The sequence below is a fragment of the Aptenodytes patagonicus genome, chromosome 1 (genome assembly GCF_965638725.1).
Source record: "Aptenodytes patagonicus chromosome 1, bAptPat1.pri.cur, whole genome shotgun sequence".
Classification (NCBI taxonomy): Eukaryota; Metazoa; Chordata; class Aves; order Sphenisciformes; family Spheniscidae; genus Aptenodytes; species Aptenodytes patagonicus.
This window is the reverse complement of record NC_134949.1, coordinates 28,097,022-28,119,850: the sequence shown is the minus strand read 5'-3', so window position 1 is coordinate 28,119,850 and position 22,829 is coordinate 28,097,022. Positions and strand designations below refer to the sequence as shown.

The 22,829-nt window shown below is 39.9% G+C and overlaps 1 protein-coding gene across 4 annotated transcripts in view; it reads left to right on the top strand.

Annotated features, from left to right (window-relative positions):
* MET (MET proto-oncogene, receptor tyrosine kinase) overlaps positions 1–22,829 on the top strand; it is a 92,047-nt gene that overhangs the window by 22,402 nt on the left and 46,816 nt on the right. For all 4 annotated transcript variants that reach the window (XM_076330465.1, XM_076330455.1, XM_076330437.1 and 1 more), the window contains exon 3: positions 13,019–13,210. In XM_076330465.1, coding sequence (XP_076186580.1) covers positions 13,019–13,210 — 192 coding nt within the window. The remainder of the gene's footprint in view (positions 1–13,018; positions 13,211–22,829) is intronic.

Genomic DNA, 22,829 nt, shown 5'->3' with positions numbered 1-22,829 from the left:
GGCCTTCATCACCCCTATACCACCAGAGTCTTCCTCAGCATGGCTGCCCAGTACAGGAACTGGGTGATCTTTGGAGGTCCCTTTCAGCCCAGACCATTCTATGATTTTATGACATCAGGACGGGGCGGTGGCACATGCCCCATTGGAGCTGGGAGCATCTTGCATGAAAGAGAAGGGCTGCTCTTCACTGCCAGGGGTGAGACGGGGTGGTCTGGGGAGAAGTATCCGTTACAGAGCTGCTGTGGCTTCTCCCCAGCAGCGGGAACGTGCTCAGAGCTGGGATCCAGCCCAGTCTGAGCATCATCACGACAGCCTCGGCATTCAGGGGACGACTGCTTATCGCAGGCTCCAGGTGTTCAACACAGATGTAGGTATTGCCGGTGGATGCTGATACAGCAATGACAACAGACATAGCATTTAATTCCCTTTTTTTGGGGGGAAAGGCAATTTTCAGGAACTAAAAGCAAGTTAGCAAACATGCAGCACAGTAACTTCTTATCTTTCTTCACTGTGTTATTGCTGTCCTAATTTTTCATTTCGGGTCTTAATATCCCTTTTTTCATTTTTCAGTTCGTTTTTAACAATGAACATTGTTCTTCTCTGAAAGTACTTTTTTTTCCTTATTCCTGGGGTATTTTATTTGTGAGTGACTGTCTTTAAAGCTCGTGGCCTTTAACTTATCTCATTCTGTACTAGCCTATACACCCGTTTCATAAGGTGATCTTTTCATAGCAAAGTATACCATTAAAATATTGACAGAATAATTTGCCACTTTTCACATGCTGGGAAGTACTTTCCTGTTTCAAAAGCTTTTCCAAAGTCTGCTGCTGCTTTGCATATCAGAACTGAATGTCTTATACTGCAGACGGTTTATTTTAGTTGCCCATTTTCAAGAAATGTCATCAGAACTCTGATTTCTGCTACATTAAATTGATAAAGAGAAAAATGTTTCTGTGATTTCTTGTGGTTCCTTTAAATGGCATAAAGGCAGTCAGAAATTTTTGTCCTGATTGTTTGCTTGACACCAAAATATCAAGACTGTCAAGCTTTGCCATTCCATTTCCTTTGCTTTCTTCCAGAGGACTCATTAAGGCTCCAATAAAAAGTGTCCTGTGAGTTTTTTCAGGTTTCAGTTGGCCAAAAAGATTGGCAAGAATTTGCCAAGCATCCTTTATACACCTGTTTTTCTCAGGTGTGTAAAATAAACCTGCAAAGTTGGAAGGTGAAGGAAGGGAAGGAGCAGGCAGAAGAAGGAAAGCACATTATTTCTTATATTTGTGTCAGGAGTGTCAAATCTGGTCTTCCTTGATTTTGCTGGAGATAAAATAACAATTAAAAAAGAGTCCCAAACCCCTCAACTCTTCTTAGGCCCTTTTTTGTACATTATAAAAACACACATGAGGGCATAACCCATTTTTCCCCTTTTGTAAGTCACCTTCAACTTAAAAGAAAGCTTTTACAAACTGTGAGAGTTTGTCACAGTTTATTCTGGCAAAATTCAAAACTTGCTTTTTGCAATGTAGCCAAGATGATCTTTCTCTTTGATGTTGCGAGAATGAAACCACAGACCGCTGATGCAAGTGAAAGGAACTGACCACTGTGAGATTAAGTCATAGGACAGTGAAAACGGTACAGCAGTAAATATGGTATACTGCTAGCTTCAACATTAAAAAGAAAAATGAGCCTTTAGCAATGTTTGCAAGGGAGTGCTATCTGATAATTTACAGTTAGAGTCTGATTGATGAAGGCCATTTCATGTTATCAAAAAAAGTCCCACAAGACAATTGTACATAATTTTGTTGGACTTTGGGTAGTCCATTTTTTTCAGTGACTGTCCCTCAGGACTGTTTAGTCTGAGGCTGCTAAAGGTGGAATTAGACCAAAATAAACCAGAATAAAACATCCAAAACACTTCCTCAACTCATTCTTCTCAGATTTTAAGCATTTTTTAAAAAAATACTTCAATTCATCTTGATGTGGCTGACAAAATGTGTTAGTTTTTAGCCTTGTTTCCTAAAGGAATGAAGTTTATGTGGTCATGCTATTGTACGCCTGTCTTTCTGTTAGTTGTCCTGATAACCTCAACAATAAGAAATCTTAAAGATGTGAATCCAGGTGTGAATCCAGAGACAGATCCAATATATGCTTAGGCTATGGAAACCTATGAAGTTTAAGGAGCCCCTTTATAAACATCAGAAGGACTCATAGGGACCAAAGCAGGTATTGCTCACCCATGGGAAAAGTGTCCGTCAGAGCTTAGTTGCACAGCAAAGTCAACCAACCACAACATATAAATCGAGACACAACTGTGCTTCACTTATTCCAGTGCTCATGGAAAACTTTATAAAATCAAAAGAAAACAATTCCAGTTGTGTTTAAGTGAAATACATAAGAAGCCAAAACCTGGACTCACTGAAGTCAGGGTTAGGAAAAGTGAATCCGATGGTGCATCTGATTGATATCAGATGTACCTCAGCGGAGCTGTGGCCAGTTAGCACTTCCTAATAATTTCTTTCAGTGAAGACCTGGCTGTCACTTCAGTGACAGCAAGGAGGAAACAGCACTAGCTTTGAATTAAAAGAAAAATTTGCAATCATAGTAAAGGGGGTTTATTGCGTAAGTCAGGACAAGGATATCTGAGAGGTAGCTGCTGTGGAGGGTTTTGAATCACTGTTCAGGATAATGAAGAGAAAACTGGATGTAGGCTTTTAGCAGAGTTTATTTGGTCACAGTTAGTCACTATCAGCCCTGGTGTGGTACTCCTCAAAGCAGAGGAGTACTTAGATGAGGAGACAAATGTTGCTTACTTCATTTGCAGACACGGTCCAGTAGTGTGCACCTCTATCATGGATTAAATGTGATTCTCCAACTGAGGAAGATGGGTTGAGCTTAGCCTTGACAATCTCAACTCTGCATTTCAATTGTCATTAGTTAGGTCATGATCTTATGGGCTTTGTTTAGCCTTTCTGCGCCTCTTACGTGCTAAACAATTGTGAGCTCAATTCTCTGATACTCAACTTCAATCACTCTTGACATCCATGGAAAAGCACCTCTAAAAATGAAATCCAAATTCAGCCCTGTAAAGTTCCTGTGGTTTTGTTTCTTCTACAGGTAAGTTCAGGTGAAAGTCTAAAGTACTCCATTCACCTTACAGGAAAAGAGAAACCAGAGACAGGCTTTTGCCACCATGTTCCCAACAAGTGTCCTAAAGCAAGACAAACTGGTCGCCAGTCCTGTCAAATGAAAGGCACAAACAGTTGGAAGAACGTGAAATGGAAACAGAAGATCACCAAAACAAAAGATAAAGTGACAGTAAAATAAACACATGGTGATGCTTCTTTATTACCATTATACACTTGATAGATGAGTAAAATTGCGTTATGCTTATATTGTAATGGAAGAAAATAATTGCTGCCTTCTATCAGGAAACCACAAAGGCACTTATTGATCTGTCATCCTAAGGGTATGTCTAGGAATATTTAATAAAATAAACAGAGACAAATAACTCTTTTGAGGCCCTGTAAACATAATATCCCACACCATTTGGCTTAAAATTTTTGGCAGGTTTAAAAATAACACCACATCTCTCTAATTAGGAAGGGTTGATGTGGCTTATTTAGATAATCTCACAGCGTGGAGGAAATGTTTTTTATATTGCGGGTAGAATGTGCCTGAATATTTTCCTTAAAAGTCAGGCACCAGAATCCGTTGGATTGGTTCAGTCATTTATTCGTCTGGAAATGCTATATCAAATGGCATACAGCACTCTGCTTGGCACAAAGCCTGCTCCCACCCATACAGATTTTGTGCAAGCTTCTCTATGGGTTCTGATGTCTCAGAAGAATAAACAAAAAGGGACTGGGTGATGGGCAACGCGCACTGACACCCTTTAAAACAGGCTTAAACCATAGTAGTAAGGTGACAGGCTGCACCCACGCTCCTATTCTGCGCTCCCTGCCTGTCTGCTGAAAGCCCAGGTGGTACCCCGAGGGTCCCCGTTGTGCCCTGTACAATACAGTGCAAGGCAGGGTGTGCTCACTACCCAGCTCCCCTCCACCATTAGGTACGTGGGCATCTACCCACCTGGCCATGCAAGACCTGACTGGGGCAAATAGCATGGCCTAAGGGGTTGCAGGAAGAGTCTGAACTCCAGTTAAGCTGCATATGAGGGAGGCGTGGGTGTGGGTACGGGTATGGGTACAGATATGGATATGAGTGTGTAGGGGGTATGGTATGAGCGTAGGTATGGGTATGGTTATCTCAGACTGGGCCAGATTCAGCAGAGGTGTAACTATAGAGGTAAGGGCTGTTCTGTCCCTGGGACTGGCCATGTGGACACCGTCACAAGGGAGTTCCCAAGAAAAAGGCAACACAAGGAAAAAGGCAGGTCAGGGAGTTTCTTTGGAAAGTACCGCACCGCCCTGAGTGGTAGATATCTTTGCAGACTCTTCTGAGCCCCAGGAGCTATGGAGTCTGGGGGCTGACCTGTTAGTCCCCGAGTGCTGCAAAAACTACAGTTTCCTTCTCCTGATCTCCTGTTAGAGGCCTGTCTCTGCCTACCAGTGCTGCTGCTTGGCGTTTTATCAACTTCTCGATGAAAGCTGAATTGCTCTGTGAAAAAGTGGTATCCGTTAAACTACCATTTTCTGCAAAGGGCACTGCTTTATCAGCCAGAGTTACTAATAATGTTCTATTACCAGACTTTTTAATCAAATTCTTCCACTGAAGGCAGGGTTCCCTATTGGTTATTAGTGTGGAAGAGTGACTCTACTGCTTTTCTCTGGAATTGCACAGAAATAATTTCAGGCAGAAAGTAAATTTTTTTTTTTTTTTTTTTAATATGGATATCTAGATTCTCTGGTCATGTGGTTTTTATGTCTCAGAGTTTCAGGAGGCCCTTAAATAACAGTAAAGACTAGAACTGGACACAGAATAATTTTCTTATCCTATGTAACTTTGAAAATTTGAAAACCTTTACAGTCCCACAAGAAGAGATGTCTAAAATGTAGACTAGCAGGTATGCAGCATTAAGAATACTCACTAGAGATGTGCAATATTCAGATCTAAGCCTCTTTTCCTGGGTTCAGACCAAATTCGAAGGCTCCTTTACCCCAGATTAAGTTCCTGTCTAGTCTGCTGATGGCTATTCTGCAATGGGACCACGTCAGCCCCTCCTGAAAGAGCTGCTTGGATTTCTTTATAAACAATCCCACATTCCCGAGAAAGAGGAGCTGATTCTGCAGTGCACTGCATGCAGACCTAAGTCCTGGATTCATCCCACCTGGCTTTTGTAGGTAGTTGAAACGTCTAAGCAAGCAATGAATTTTCCTCAGGTTCTGCTGCCAAACGGTGGAGAGACACATAAATCCTGACAAAGCAGACATGTGCCTTTCAGCTCACTCAGCACCAACCTTACCTCAGCAGTTTCTCTACTTACTCTACTTGATCTGACTCAGGACCACATATTGCCGTCATTATTGCTCACTAAAGCAACAGTAGGTAATTACTATCCAGGAGAGTGTTGTGTTACTCGAACTTCCTAGGTGGCATGTGGGTTTCTGATCTCAGACAGCTTTTGCACCAGAGTGGAATTACTCCTCATTTCCAAACATACAAGTAAAACCAGAGTCAAATCCCACAGTAAATAAAAAAAAAAAGACTGCTAGGGAAGAAGATCCATAGCATAAATGGTTCCGAAGGCAAGTGTAGGTCACAAAGAAATATTACTTGCACTGCCTATGGGTGGGTGAAAACAATGAAATGTTAGAGGAGGAATGATCTTGGGGAAGTGATAATGAGCGCTTCATTTTCTTAAGGTAGAATATGCTTTTATAGACAGCCTGTGGAAATTAGGGCAAATTGCATGATTTTCTCCTACTTTCTGGACTCCTTTCTATCCCACAGATCTCTTGCACCACTGTTTTGGCGAGACATGCAGTTGTTGTGCAATGTTATCTTGGAATAAGAGCCTCCACACTCAGCATTATCTTAGGATAACTGGTCTACTTGGAATTCACAGCTTTTCTATTTCATCACAGCTTCCATGTAAATAAGGACTTCTATGAAAAATGCACCTGATGTACACTACAAATGTACAGCAAAACTGCTTTTACCAACACAACATCCCCGATGCATTATTTTATTTCTTCAAAATGTGTAATTAGTCAACACCTCTCCTTTGATAATCTGTATACTGAGTTAAATGTTAAATTAATATAAGGGAAATCAGCAAAATACAAAGATTACTTAGGTCCATTTTATCTGCTGAATCAATAGGATTTACTTAGTGCTAATGCACTAACCAGATTATGAGAACTAATGCAGCACTGTTCAATGACAAAAGCAAATAACTCTTTGAATGATCTTGACAACAGAACATGTAATCATCTTAATTTGTATTAACTAATTACATTTAACATGGATGTCTTTTTACCTATTACCTTAAGTGGAGCATCAGTACAGTAACTTCCTTCCCCCCTCTCATTTTAGCAGTGAAGTAGATCAAAGCAACAAGTATTAAGAGTTAGTGGGATGATACTATGTAAAATTTCACATCAATGGAGTTCTTTAAAAAATTTATCTTTCTCTAGGGGTAATTTGTGTAATCTTTCCATTGCCGTCAGTGAGTTCTAGATCAAGTCCTTAATGTTGAAAGTGTAGCTTAAAGGTAATTAATCCTTCAGTAATACCCTCTAAATTGTTCCTTATTTTGCAACAAGTAGTATTTTGAAGGGTTGGTTTCCTGGGTGACTCGGGCCATCTCCAGGCAGTAGCAACACATAGTAGTGGCCACTGCATAGTTAGGATTGCTTGACTGTTTCCCTCTTAAAGGACTGTTTCCAGTTGCTTGTTTTTTCTTCAAGTCTCCTACTTTGCAGTTGACATTATTCTCAGAAAGGGAACATACTTCTCCTGTATTTTATAAAAAAAATCTTTGAAATGCTTTCAAATATATGAGGAATATTGGGAAGAGGAGGAAGGAAGAAGAGGGAAACAATTCTTTGTTTAAGACAAAAAGAGGAAAAAACTCTTTTACCTTTTAGAGTAAAGCTTCACTGCCCCTGCAGAAGTTCTTAGAAACAGGAGAACCCAGTCCCCTGCCCCAGGCGTGTTCAGTTCTCCGTGAACGCTGGACTGAGTTTACAGCACCTACACCCTCAAGGTGTCTTTCACTGGTCAAGAAGAAACCAGAAGCACAGTGGATCTGCTTCTATGGGAATTGTTTAGCACATAAATTTGTGTCCACTGGCAAAATTGAGCTGTTCCATTTATTATTCTTTTTTTCCCTTCCTTAGGATTACAGGAAGTGCTTGGTAACGGTGTCTGGTGCTACTGTGCAGAAATCTGTTTTACAAAGCGCATAGCATTTTGAATACTGTGTTTTCAAATACTTTTCTCTTGTGATGTGACTACTTGAGTGATTTCTGTTCCACTTCCCAAGAACATGGAGTTCTTGGGAAGAACAAGTTAGTTTTTTGACAAAATAGGGCTTGAAGAAGAAAGAGAAATTCAGCATACTTAGTACCTATCATGGCCACATTAACATAGAAATTAGCTGTCTTTCTGTGCTGTGAGAGCAGCAGGTGGGGTACACGCTGCGTATCCCCAGCAGACTGCTCTGGTCTAGCTTCCGTGTAGTCTCTACGGCAAATAATATCTGACTTATCCATTTGGGATGCCTCTTTCTGAGGACTTACTGACCCTATCAATACAAATATGTGCAGTAGTTCAATATGAAAGACCCGATCTCTTAATTGATAATATTTGATAAAGGAAGTGAAATGGGAGATTATGAATGTAATGCAATCTTGAGGCCCATAAGGAACACTATTCACGTGCATTTGGCCTGCTATTGAACAGTACCTATGAGTAGTACTGATGTATGGCCATCCCTGTTTAGTTTCCCACAATTGCTTCTCTTGGAAGGGCAGCAGCAAGTTTTGGGAACTCACACTGCAGTTACACTGACCCAGCGGGTGAGGAGTCTGGCTGCGGACTTGCAGTTGATCATGTTGGCAAAAGCCAACATGCTACATCCAAAGAATTTCTGTTTCTCATGTTCCTCAGTTCTGACTGGCTTCTCTTCTGCCTGTTGTACAGCACTGGAGTTTGTTCACAAGAGATTCTTTTCTGGTCAATTACTTCCAAAAAATAAATGTGTCCGTATTTTTTCCATGTATCATCACTGAATGTGCTCATAACTGTAAAGAGTTCAGACACCCTGTGACAGTTATGTATAGTGAGAACAATAAATGTGACTATGACTTTTTAGAATTGCTAGTAGTAAAATTTTGTCCATTTCACAAACTTTGTCTTGCAAATTGCAGAGGAAAAAATATTCCTTTGTGATAGCATAGTAGAAAGCTATTTATATATTTCTCCTCCATTACTCTTTGTTGACTCTGACCAGCCATGGCATGAAACCACGTGGGAAAGGAGAAGGGAGATAGTCCCTTTGCCAAGGGAACTGGCAGAAGGCGGCATGAAGTGAACAGAGTCTGTAAATGTGCCAGAAGCCAGAAAGTTTGTCCTGGTTATTTTTCTCCTCTCCCCATTTTGTCAAAGAGCTGTAAGTACAAGGATCTTAGTAGTCCTCTCTAACTGAGTCCAGAATTAAAAAGACCGGTATGTGACAGCTGGGAAGTTTTATGAGGTTTATGAAATTTAAGGAGAAATTCCTTTCAAGATAACCATGGTAGACAGGCCAAATTTATCATGTCCCTCACTTTTATTTACATGACACTGCAAAACAGACAATACAGGTTCTAACTCCAGCCCTCTAACAGACCTCCAACATGACGCTGATCAAGTCACTCATCCTCTTCAGGCAACACCCTGGCATCACTGAGTTATTGGGGCCAGAATTTCACTTCTTGTGTTTCACATGGATAGAAGCAGTGATCAAATGCACTTCTCACCTGAAGAGAAATACTGCAAACTACCTAGAAAATTCAAATGTATTACAGAACAGCAAAACTGTGTTGGCTAAAAATACACAAGAAAATTTAGAGAAGAAAATCTGATAAGGTTCTTTTGTGTTCGTCACAGTTACTCTTCCTCTTCAGAGTCTGCTGTTCACATAAATTCTTCACCATTATGTGCTTGATTCCAGTAGGACACACTCCTGAAAACTGTAGTTATATTATTCATCTTAATTCACTGACCTCCACAACAGAAGAGATAAGCAACTCATACACCGTCTCCATTTTTAATTGCCTTGGGAATCAGTTTGTTATGTAGAATCATCTATTCATTCACTCTACAGCAGTTTCTTTGAAAAAGGATTTTTGCCATTTGCAGATATCAGGATGCAGCTCATTTAGCAGTAGCTCATTTCCCCCTGCTCCATGTTATGCCATAGAAATGCTCAAAGGAGAAACGTTGTCAGCACTTGTGGGTGCCCACTTCTTTTGAGGGACACTCCCAGGATCCATAGCAGAAAACAAAAGCTGATACTTAGGAATTTGATTCCTGACAGCCAACAAGGTAAAAGTCATATAAGACTCCTGCTTATTCCTGCTTTCACTTGAGTTCTCTTTCATAACTGTCGTATTTTACAATTAACACTGGGAAATTTTACCTAATTACTTTCAGACCATTTCTCCAATTTGTCAAATTAAATTTTAATTTTAATGATTTCCTCCAAATCGCTTACAAGACAATATTAGATGTTCTGCAGTGATTAAGTCATTAATTTATAGTTTGTTCAAGACATTATACATAATATCACTTTCTAATTGAGCACTGCACTTAACTAAGAAAAACAGGTTTTGGCCAGCTCTAGAAGGATGAGCCTGGAGGAGTGTTTCTCCAAACTGCAGTTGCTGCAAATAATAAAAAAGCTCCCAAAAAGTCTTTGGTTAAAATTTTTATTTTTTTTTTACCCTGAGTCTAGCTATTCAGACTAGAGAGTAGACGCCATGATTGGTTCTGACACTTGACCTGAGTATTTTTTTGAGATTTTCATTAATGGCTTTAAAATTTCCTCCCTGCTTTGCACTTTTGGTTTCAAATGTGCAGCTTTGTCCGAAATATTATTTTTATGCTCACTGAATATGATATATAAATCATCAGTTAACTGCCAAACAGCAACAGCACCTGATAGCCCAGCTCAGTGATGTCTAGAGACTTTTTTGGCGCGTTCGTCTTCTGTGGGCTGAATCCAGGGTAAATTCTGAAACACCACAATTTCCCCTATGAACAAACAAGATAGCATTGGTTATCTCCTACCCTTCTGGACACCAGCCGAAAGGCAGGGCTTGCCCACACCTCATTGCATTCCAGTGGCACACCTACACCAGCTTCACAAAGCCCTTGCTATGAATCACACGCGCAATTGGCACCTCTCGTCCTACAAGAGAAGCAGTATAGCCCAACCCAAGCACTTACCCGCTCTCTAATCGTCCATTTCAATAGTTGTGTGATTTGTCACTGGAACTTGGCATAATATCCAGAGTGCATCATCTGACATCAGTTATTTTTCCACTTTGACAGCCAAATGGATACTTATGTGTATACTGAGAGAGGGGGCGGGAGGGCGAGATTCAGGCTTCAAAGAGTTAATTTAAAGCAGCTTCTTTGCCGAAGTTTTCCGTGTTATCAATCTTCCTTTAGTTTTCTAAGTAGCCTTTTAATCTCTGCATTTCTACTCAAAGATCAAAGCCTTCCTATTTCTTAAACAGCTAACCTTACATTATGGTTAATCCATGAAGCGCCAGGTTTTGAGAGTGCCATATGTGGAACAGTCTGCAGGTTCTTGGGCAGATACCCAAAATTACGACATCTCTGGGGAAGGCTGAGCTGACTTTGTGGCTGAACTGACTTCGGGGAAGCTAGGAGAGGTGTTGGGGCAAGCAGGAAAATCTAGCCACTTGTTAAAAAGAGCTTGAACAGGGTTTCGTGAGGCGTGTCGGGATGTTCAAATTGTGTTAAGATGACTACATAGAGGAAGTACTTTTTTAAGGTTAGCACAGAAACATCTCTCCCCAAAGTCATTTGCTCATGGAAAAAAAGGAGTTACAGCAAAGAGCAGAGATCCCAAGTTGGGGGAGGATAAATTCAGAAATCTGCCTTATTTCAAAAAGTATGAAAACTGTACATCTTTCTGCACTTGAACTATTCATACTCATTGTATGAGTAATCTTTGCACAGATGTTTCAAAAATACTTTCAGACTGGATGGGATATGAGTGCAAAAGAATAAAGCTTTTAGCTTGTTTGGTGGCCAAAGCAAAGCTAAATTTGTCCCTTGTTGATCAGACAAAAATATTTCAAGTGTATTCAATTAACGTTCAGTGTGCCTAGTGCAAAGTATTAGTTCAGTTCCTGCTGAGCAAAACACACCATACTTTAACAGTTAATACCGAAACTAATACAGCAAACACTTTAGCGTGTGGATAACCAAACTGTTAAGTCACTGCTGTATCAGATCTCTTTCTGTATCATTAGGCAGTGCACAGAGATTTCAGTTGCTCTTGTTTAGTCTTACGCAGGTTTTTACCTAAATGATACAGTAAATTGACAGTGCACCTGGAGAAAAGCTGGCACCACAGCTGACTGCAACTCCTAGGGATCATAGAGAACTTCACCCGCCAGTGCTGTTGCTGTGCACAGTTCAGAAACGTTACAATTCAACAGCAAAGGACTGAGCTATTAGGTTGAACATTTTGATAATGGCATTTTCAATGCCTTGTTTTTTCTCCAGAATTCACAGAGTTAAGCCAGCAAGAAATTCTTGGTTCATTGCTTGCTTTCTCATAGTACTTTGATTATAGGTAATAGAAGGAAAACCATCTGAATCAAGAAAATAGGAAAATAAAATTTTACTCCTACTTGTTCTTTAAGGGTATGATCCAGATCTATTGAATTTAGTGGGAAGACTCTGACTGTCTTTAAAAGGTTTAATTCAAGCTTTTAAAAAAAAATACTAAAATGTGTTTGTAACAACAAATCAATAAAAAAATTAGGAAAAACGAAGCTCTATTGATTTCAACAGAGGGAACCACCATAAGATCCTTTATAATCTCCCTACATGTTTATTCATAAAGTATGTCACAGTGGGAACATGCTAGATGACTTCCAAATTTAAACTGGTTAGAGATCCTTTAGGGGGTTCCTGGTTATTATCTGTATAATCTCACCAAAACAGATGATGTAGTATCAATAGTAATGCAATTATCAGTTAATAGATTACTATTGAATTGTCAGGACAGCAGGTTATATTCTTCTCTGGAGATAACTTAAAGTGTATTGTTCAAGAATTTTTCCAATGAAAATTAAAAACATGTAATCTCTATTCCCAAACTGGAAGAGAAAATCCTGCAAATGCAGCAACTAGTACATTCAAGACATATAGAGATTGGACAAAATAGTGCATGAGCCATAGATGATCAATACAATAGCCTAAGTAACTATAAAAAGCTGTCTTCCCCATCATTTCATTTAAATATACTATCAGAAACATATTTTTCCTGGCTTATCTCCCTTTTCTCTTTCTCCATCTTTTTGTCCCCTTTTCTGTCTTATCACTGAAAAAGGTGTTGAAAAGAGAATAGAAAGAGAAGAATACTGGAAATTGTTATTTTAATGCAAAAAAAGGTTAAAAAAATCGCAATGTTTTTAGACAATCATTTTCTAGGAAGCACTGTTTTAGAAGCAGGTGTGTCGCCTGGCAGGCTCTGCAGTCAAGGAATTCTGAGACCCTTGGAGAAGCAGCGTTACAGAAGTCACTAAGAGAAAGGATACCTTGATATATGTGCTTATATACATATCATCTGGTTAAATAAAGACCCTATGTCTTATTCCCAACAGACAGGATAAAAAAAAGTTAAAAGAAACATTCCCATAACATTAAGAAGTCGTTGCCTTCCTCATGGAACATCATAACTGATGAAGCAATTAAGTTCGAAACATTTTAAAATACTTTTGGTCAAATGCATTTGTGCTAAATGACTTCACTCTGACAAAGATCTATTCCTACTCATAAAGACGGTACTCATCTGTACTTCATTTTCTAACAGGCTTTTTCAAGAAATGCTTCATACTGCAGAGCACAAGATGATGAATATCGCTTAGAAGTTACGACTCCTTTGCAGAGGGTTGACTTGTTCATGGGCCAGTTCAACAGGGTCCTGTTAACTTCGATATCTGTCTTCACCAAAGGGAACCTTACCGTTGCTAATCTGGGAACTTCGGAGGGACGGTTCATGCAGGTAAATATTACTACGACACCTTCACAATAAAAAAACCTACTGGAGTTTAGCAAGGTGGTGAAAAGGGAGGAACAGTATTATCCCGGTTTAACAGGCCATTAGAAAATTGAAATTGCTTAGTAAAATAGAGCCTCTGGAATATAAACAAAATGCCTAATAGAGCATTCCGCAGTTTAAGTGTTTACATGGGCTTTGTGGTTTGGAGCAATGGTTTTGGGGCAAATTCCACCATGATCTCCACTTAGTCCAGCTGGTTCAGTTCACAGAGCGGTTTTGGTCCATACAAACTAGATTTCTTTCAAAGGAAACTAAACTGAAAACTGTCTTGGATACACATCAAATATGCTCCAACCCCAGTGGGGGCAGAAGGGTCCAAAACGGTGATTGATTCTTCGAACAGCTTAAGATACACGCTTCATATGGTCATTTGGTCTGGAGGATCAGATTAAACCTAGTTCAAAGTAAGATGCCGAGACAGTTTATAGTGTAAAAGCAGGAGCCTTGGCATTAGTTGTTTCTATATACTGATGCACTCCTCTGGCACCAAATCACTTGCTAATGTACCCATAGCCTATGACTCACAGCTCTAGAATTCAGATTAGCTCCTCCTCCACCTACTTTCAAGTCTCTCTGAGTGCATCTTAGATTTTCCGGCTCTTGCTCATTCTCTTCTCATTCTATTCTTTTGGACAGCAATTCTTCCTGTCCTAAAGCAGGTTTTCCATAATAAGTGGTAAATCACCCTCCTGAGAAGCCTGTCTCCCTCCACCAAGCGTATAACTAATCTAGACAGGTAGATTACACTACATGACTTCTTTGTAGGTGACTAACAAAACAAATCTAACCTATAGGGCCAACAATCTTTTAAAACCTTGGCAGTCAAAATCAAACATCGGAAGACAAAATACTTTGAAAGCACCAAGGGCTTTGTTTATTCACTCATCTTACTTCAAGCACTGTCATCCTGTAATGACCACCTTGGAGAGCTTGGCTTCTCCAGCTGCCACAGGGTCCAGCCTGGATGTGCATCTCGGCCTGGATCCCTCTTGCACCCAAGGACCTGTGTCCTTTTACTCTGCCAGTATTATTTGTCTTCTAGTGGGCTTCCTGAAGTATCGGCAGTCTTTGGCCCTTCTTGCTCTGTAGGCTGCAGAGAGTCATCAAAGTTAGTAGCATTGTCCCCCAACCATCATTAACTGAATGATGATGAGATTTGCCATCATGAGTTGCTGTGCCCTTCCAGCTTTCCCATTTCCCAAAACCTTCCATTAGAAAATACTTGGGCACTTGCACCTTTTCATAAAAATCTTTGTGTGGTGAAAGTCATCAGATAAGATTAACTAACAAGCCTTCCCTTTCTTCTCTCCCTTCTCCTCATTCTCTGTCCTTGCCACATATAGTAAGTAGGGTTACATATTGTCCCCAGTATTTGTTAACCAATCCTATACCTCCATTTCTGTCTTCTGCACAGACTGGACACAGAACCTGCCCCATAATGCAAAATCCATAGTGCTCCTACAGGGAGGGGGGTCAAAGTGATTTACCACAAAGGACAGATGAAAAACTGGAGAAAATCATGTTTCTCTTTCCCCCTAAAAGATGGGAATTTAACAAAATGTTCAATGACAACCCTGCCAGTTTTACCTGAACTTCCCACGAGGACCTTGGTAACTTTAAGCTGCAGTTTGTCTTCAGCGCAGGAAAGGCAAATGCTAAGAGCTACGCACTGAGCACAGGACCAACCTACGCTCTGTTCTTAAATGCAGATACCAGTTCACACAGCGAACATGAGCAATTTGTTTAACCTTTCTGCAGCCGTTTCCTTATCTACAAAATACAGTTAATAACAACTACTGTCTTGCTGTATTTCTTCTGGGCTGTCACAAAGCTTTTAGGGAGCTTTGGTGAAAAGCACAAGGCAGCATTATTTTTATTTGTAACATTCTTTAAGTTATTCATTCAAGTCCTGCACCACACTTCATTCAGACGTTTGCCCAGCTCAAGGAACAATTAAAATATTTCCAGAATACATTTCCCATTCCAGGTTCAGTTATGGATCAAAAGAAAGGCTATTGTGTAAACTGCACATGGCCATTAGCAGAAATATTCTCATCATTGAATTAGATTGGCTTGAGCCACGGGGGGAAGTCAGCATTGGGCTCATATTGTAATAAGTAGCAGCTCGCTCTTCGAGGGTTTGGTGCAACCAGCAGGAGAATAAGCGTACTGACTACCTTTAATGACGCTACCTCCAAATAAAAAGGATAGTATTTGTTTTGCCTTTAAATGATCTTGAAAGGGATACTAGGTCTGTAGGATACAGAAGACACAGCTTTTTGCAGAATTTAATGTTCACTTACATTAAGCCTTTTTTTTTTTCAGTAATAGTTATCTAGGAAGTGCTTTCAAACCTGTTCATTAGCAAATGCCCAACTAAAGCAGATTTGCAGTGTTTCTATGGAAATATAGCTATTAACTGCAATGAGATGGAGATCATTAAAAATTGAGCTATTAAATGTCCATTACTGAAGTAAAATGGGTTAAAAAAAATCAGGATAATCTAACAATGACTTAATTTATTCAAAAGATATCCCCAAACACTTCCCCACATTTTCTAGCAAAGAAATGTAATGGTGTTCTTTTTTGTTTCGTTCACAAATCTACTGGAACGTATTGCAAAGAATCCTCAGTTTTTCACTTATTACGCACCTCACTTTTGCTCAGTCATTTGCATTCATATTTTTAGCTCTTTGTACATGCAAATATTGGATTTTCCTGTGCAATCCCCTTGTAATTTGTAGCTATTCAGAGTTGACTATATCTCTTCAGAGGTAGGTATGCTTTCAGAGAAAATGAGTTGCAAAATTCTACCTATCAGGGAACCTGTTTTAAAACTGGTTATATTGTATTAATATCTTGCGAACATATTTTCCTGCCAACTATTTAAAAGCAAAAGAAAAAATATTCATATATAGGTTTCTAAAATCAGAAAATTAGCTCAGCCCTTCCAGTGAATCCAGTTAATCTTGTATCCTCTTTCACATACCAAACCTTACCATATTTAGACAATTTAGTTTGTGACATAAATTTCAGCACTAGCAGTCATCCTTGAGATTAAAAGAAATAGTAGTACAGTACCTCTGTCTCTGACAACCGCACCCTGAAGTGCCCAAATATGAAACAGCTTGGTGAAAGCAATGAACATTTAATTCAAATTTTTGCTGTATTAATTTAGGGTTTCCTTTAATTGTTATGAAACATTTTGTGGGAGAAAAAAAGATGTTTAAAACATAGTGATCGTGCCACCTAAATTGAATTGAAGCTCTAAGCCGGCGCTGTGGAAGCCAGTAGGTGCAGCAGCAAGCTACTGATACTCAACCTGAGAGAAATTTATTGGAAGATGTTTCTCATATTCTCCCATTATACTTGCTTATACTTGATCAGCAGCCAACCACTTGATTCTCCTTCTTTTCTTTCTTTCCTTTTTCTTCCTGTCTTTCATCTCCTTTTGTGCTTTCTTCTGCTCATCACTTTCTGCCTTCCTACTGATGCCTCACCTCTGTTTCCGTCTCCATCCATTTTTCTCTCTTTATCACACGACTATAGCACAGCATTGCTGCAAAAGTCAGCAGAATGTTTAACATGTAGTTTCTGAGAGCAAAGTTTTTCCTTCTGTAGGTGATGGTTACCTGATTCTGGAGTTTTGATGTATTTAGAGACATTTCACAATGAATAGTTCCTATCTTTACAAGTGATTCCACTGAAACTTATGGCATTACCCATCAAAACTGTGCTAATGACCCAACTCAGAATATAGCCTGCATTTTGCTTATTTCAAAAAGTCATCTGAGGAGCCAGTAATATTCAGAATGCAAAAGCAGGTATGTTTTATGCAACCAAGGAATAGTCACCTGTTGTTTTCTGCTTGTGCTTTTAGTTTGATTAAATAGAATTATTCACTTAAACAGCTCTGAAAATAACTAATACTGGAAAGGAAATACAGCCTCCTTCACTAAATGTTTATTGTTTTCAGCCAAAATCTAAAACTAAAATCAAATTGATCTGGATGATCCAAATACAGAAGATTCATGAGTTCTTTTAAGGAGGATAATTGGGGCCAGGAGGTGAATTCCAAAGCTCTCCTGGAGAGTAATTGCAGCCCATTGACATACTGAGCATGTTTTGGCTGCATCAGACATGTTAAATCTGTATTTGGCCATGAATAGATTGGAGTTTGTAGTTTACCAAATATTGTGGAGTTTCTGTTACAAAACAGAGCAGTAATAATTTTTCTAAGAAGACAGCTGACATGCATAAGAGAGAAAAGAAAAATGGTTTTACTTCCTTCCTAATCTGGAGCCTGACAACAAGCTTTTTTTTCCCCCTTCTTTTTTTTTCTGTTGAGAAGTGGCAGCTGTTTCGGCCTTTCTTATTGTGCTTGTTTTCAGAGTGTGACTGGGAACACAGGCTGAAAGTACAGCTGTTGGGTGCAAAGTGAATCAGGTATTTCACAGTGGTTATCTGATTAGAAAACAGCACACAGTCACACTGCTGTAGTTGGGGAATCAGATTTTCAGCTGGTGTAAAGCAGCCTTACTCCGCTCAAGCCAAAGAAGCTATGCTGAGAATAAGACTCACAACTGGAAAAGACACTTTCACTACCAGTCAGTATTTTGGGAAATTCTAGTTCGTAAAAAAACCAAACAAACGTGATATATTGAGATAAAATATCTTCTAGTTTTGCTCAGTTCCAAAGTGATTTTTTTTTTTTTTTTGCCTGGAGCTTGGTATTATTTCAGAGAGTGACTTTTGAGTGATGAAGAAAAGAGCAAAGTTCTTCAGGAAGGGGAAGTCTTTCTGATAGCTCTGGGGAGAGTGGGATATGGGAAAGTTTTACAAGATTTATTCTGAAAAGCTCACGTTTGGTCTGGCCTTAACAACAAACAAGAGACCGATGCCCTTGACATATGCAGAGGCTGGTTTTCAGCATAACGCTATGTTTGGAAGCAGAATACTGCATGTGCTCCCTACGCTTGAAGCTGGCCTCACCGAGGTAAAGCACAAGCAAATGCACTGCTTGTTGGTGACCTTCTTGAGGAAGAGAGCGATAGGGAAGTTTTCACTCTAAGTTCTACAACTACTATGGGCAACCACTCTCTTTAGATGCAATTTTGGCAGCAGGGCCATCTCATCCTTCTGACTATACCAGTGAAACTCAGTGCACAGTGGGGCAGCACTGGGCTGCGTGCAGATTGAGGAGCTCCCCCGTGCGCCCTTTCATCTTCACGGGGCAGTAGGACATCCATCCTGTTGCTCCTGGAGGTAAGGAAAGGGTCTTCCCATGGGTATACATACACCCTGAGATGCAGTCAGCCACATGCTGGCTGCAGTCCTGTCCAATCTACCTGGACATCAGCCAGCTCTAGCTGAGAAGCCAAGCGTTAGCAAAACATGGTCACGCACTGTCATGTCTGAACAGATTCTGGACTGAAAATGGCTTAGGGCACGAGAACCAAAGCATGATGGCACAGATAGGCCTCATCCAAGTAGAGCACATCACACAACAGGCCGCTCACCCTCCTTGGGGCCTCTCTGCACTTGTTAGACACGAAACAATACAGAATAATAATAAGCCTTATTCTAGGGACCCATTATATCCCAGTATTTTTAACCATATTTTTAGCTCAGAAAGGATGTATGGGATCAGAATAAAGGTTCAAGGAGCACAGTCTCCTATCTCTGGCAGGGGCTAAGATGGATAAGGGAGAGGTATGAGGCAAGTAAAAGCACACGGTGATACTTCTCCCAGTATCCTCCTGCTTCTGGCACTCAGTGGCCCAGAGATTCCCTGGAAATTGCACCCATATGTGGTGTTTAATAGTCCTTGATGGACTTCTTTTTCATCAATTTTGCTTTCTGTTTTTTGAAATTATTTGTTGTTTTGTCCTCTACAGTATGCTGTGACAATGACTTCCATAATTCCATTCTGCTTTGAATGATGAAGAGCTTCCTTTGGGGTTTCCTTTACCTGCTGCCTTATCGTTTCATTTGGTGCCCCTGATTCTGTCTGATGAGGAACAGGGACTGGGCTCGCACAGATCTATGGTCTGGGAAATTTTCACACGCTGAGCGCAAACCTGTTGTCTTTCACATCCAAGTAAACAGAACACTTGGTAGTCACACTCATTTCCCAGGAATACTTATGATTAAAAACAAACACCACCACCACCACCAAACTTTAACACACACATCTCATTTCCCTGAAAAGAGAGAAATTAGCATGTGTCATAGCTGCTTTCATAGATTACATGCCAGGGAACATAATGCATGCTACAGAAATTAGACAAAAATAATCACATCTGCTTTTTATTTGTAACTGCAGTCAAAGCTTGGAAGAATTTGTCCCAGAATTCAGCAAGAAGAGAGCCAAGCCTTCAGCATTGCTCTCCTCTTGAAAACAGCAAAGTGGCAAAGCCTCGCCTTTACAGGAATCAAGGCTCAAAGCCATGGTGCCTATCAGCAAAATGAGTTGACACAGAGCAAAGAAGTACAGAGCTTTGCATCTTTCAGCATGGTCATTCAAATCCAGTTCATACCACAGCATACTGGAAGCCATTTCCATCTTCGATTTGATCAAACGTCTTTTGATCTAGTTCCCGTCCCACTAGACAAATATAGTCATAACAAAACCCACCAGTGCAAGTGGCAAGCCATGTTGGAAGCAAGTGCGAGGAGGTCAAGAAGTACATGAGCACGGACCTTAAACCTTACAGAGCCAGGAGGAGGAAAGAGTGATGGGATGCCCATGGAGTCATTGCAAAGGCTGTCCTCAGTGCCCGCTGCTGTCCTGCCTCTGTGGTCCAGCAATTCACCTGGCTTTTCAATACTGGTAGTCTGCCCTATTAAAGCTAAATGCAAACTATCCACATGTGCATTTGTAGGAATGCGAATAGTTGCAATCTTTCCCACTTTAGCATTTTTAAACCAAGAGAAAACTGTGGCAAACTCTAGCTAAGTAACATTTTCATATCTATAGCTCAACTTTCAGCAGTTTTATAATAGTTCTTTCTATGGTAAAGAATGTATCTTCATGCTCCCAGAAAAAATATCAGATATTGCATAATGCAAAATCCATATAGTCAAATTAAGATTATCACCTGATGCCAAATAACTGTTTTGAGAGCACACATGTTTTAATACTCAGTTTGAGTAGAAAAGCTTACACCCTTCAGAGGAGATCCATTATACTCTCCATGGATTAGAATGATATACAGCATTTAGAGAGCTACATATGTGCCCTTTGCAAGGCTATGCTGCATATCCCAGGGCATTTGAGACGTTGTTACACAATAAAGTTAACCCTGAGCCTATCTCTGCTGGGTAATGGCCTACACCTGCCAGACATCTACGGAAAAAATAACAATATGATACTTAGATGGGATTGCTTTTAGAAGGCCTCTCATTTTTGCAGAAGATATTTCAACATGCAGACAGTAACATTTGTAATTCAATCCTGCTGACTAGCAGAACTGAGCATCAATTATTTTTAAAAGAAGCTGTTGTATGCTGTTTTTCAACTTAAGTTATTACAGTCTTAATTTGCCATATTATGCATAAAAAAACCTAGAGTGAAGTCTTCTTACTTAACAGTAATACTAGCTGATGGCAATGAAAGAGTATTTAAATGAATTATTTTAATGTTCATGGACCTAAGTGATCACTGACTTCCAGTATAAAGGATATATTAATTAATATATTCATTAATTAATTAACTGTTGGCTATTATCTTCGTGGAAGTACTTTGAGCTATGCTGAAACACCACATACTTTTTTGTTTTTCTCTTAAATAGAGGGACATAAATATTGTGTTTGCTTTGAGAAGGATGTCTGGGGTTGTAGTTACTGATAATGAATGTGATTCTCTGAAGGGTTATTTGTAAGAACATCAGAAGAGCCACATGGGTTTAAACGAAGGGTCCATCTAGTTCAGTGCTCTGTCTCCAGCAGCGGTGACAAGTGGATGCCTAGGGACCCAGGCAACATATGTAATACCTTCTGCTTCAAGCCTCCAACTATTTTCCATTCTGGGGATTTCCTGAGCTATTGGGTTTTGTCTGTTTAGCTCTTTCCATGTACATGTGGGGTTTCCCTTTGAATGTGTATTCCTCTTGCATTCACATCCTTCGGCAAGGAGTCCTATAGGTCATCACATATTGCTAGGAAGTCTTACTCTTATCTTTGCTTTGAACCTGACTCTCACTTTTGTCTGTTGATGGTGTTTAGTACTTTTATGAGAAGAGAGTAAATGGTCAGTCTCTACCCACTCATGATTCTGTATGTCTTTTTCATAGCATTTCCACATCTACCCTACTCAGTCGTTTTACGTTACAGCCTTTTGATCATCTTTGTTACCATTCTAGGAACCTTTTCCCGTTCTAACATGCTCTTTTTGTCATGAGGCAACCAGAACTGCACAGAGAATTCAAGGTTCGGGCAAGCCATGAATTTGTATGACATCAGGATGTTTTCTGATTTGTTCTTTAATCTTTTTCTAATAATTCCCAAGTTTTTATTTGTTTTTTTGACTGCTGCTGAGCAGTGAGATGATATTTTCATGGAACTATCTATCATATACCGCTTTAAATTAATCTTCTTTGTTGTATTTCACCTGCCATTTTATTGCCTTGACATGCTGTCTTGTAAAGTCCTTCTGCCATCCTTCATAGTCTGTCCTCATCCTTATCACCTTGAATACCTTCAGATCATCAGAAAACTTTGTCACTGGACTGCTCAACTGCTTTTCCAACTCATCTATGGGTATGTTGAACAGTAGGGATCCCAGCACAGACACCTTACAGAACACCTCTGGTGACTTCTCACTATTGCAAGAACTGACCTTTTACTGCTAACGTCTGTTTGTTCTCTTTTAGTCAATTATTTATCTGTGCAAGACCTTCCCTGTCTCCTAACTGCTTGAGTGCAGGCACATAGATATACTTTCATTTCTCTTATGCTCTGGAGAAATGCTTGGTTATTAAATGAATTATTAAAATGCAAAGAAACCCCAACATCATCCCCCCCCAAAAAAAAACCAACCAAAAAACCCCCAAACAAACCAGCACTTTATAGTCTTTGTAAAAAGAAATCCTTCTGTAATACTGAACCATTTCCATGGTAGAAGTAGTCCCTGTATGGTGGTGTGTCCACAGTAGATTAAAGCCACACTGTATGCATACCAGCCGAGTCCCAAACAATAAAAATCAGAGGTTTCTGAGAATGACACTGAAGTCCTAAGTAGCATCTTCTTCCTGCTGTAGAAGCTGTCTTCAAATTGCCTTTTTCTTCAGGATTATGTTGGATAAGGGTAAGATGATAGAATTTCAAGGACTGGGCTGATGCGTGCAAAAACCACACAGTTATATAGACCAAAAAGAGCATTTTTACATCTAGCATCTGTTACGGCAGCACCGTAGGCTGGTAGATTAGTTCTAAGCAAACTCCAAACTTTTATTCCATAGTACCAAATGAGTTAGGAAGTGTAATTTGAGCTCCCTGTATGTCATGAGGTCAAAGTCTATTCACTTGGGCTTTGAGCAGGTGATTTGACTATCGGCCTCAG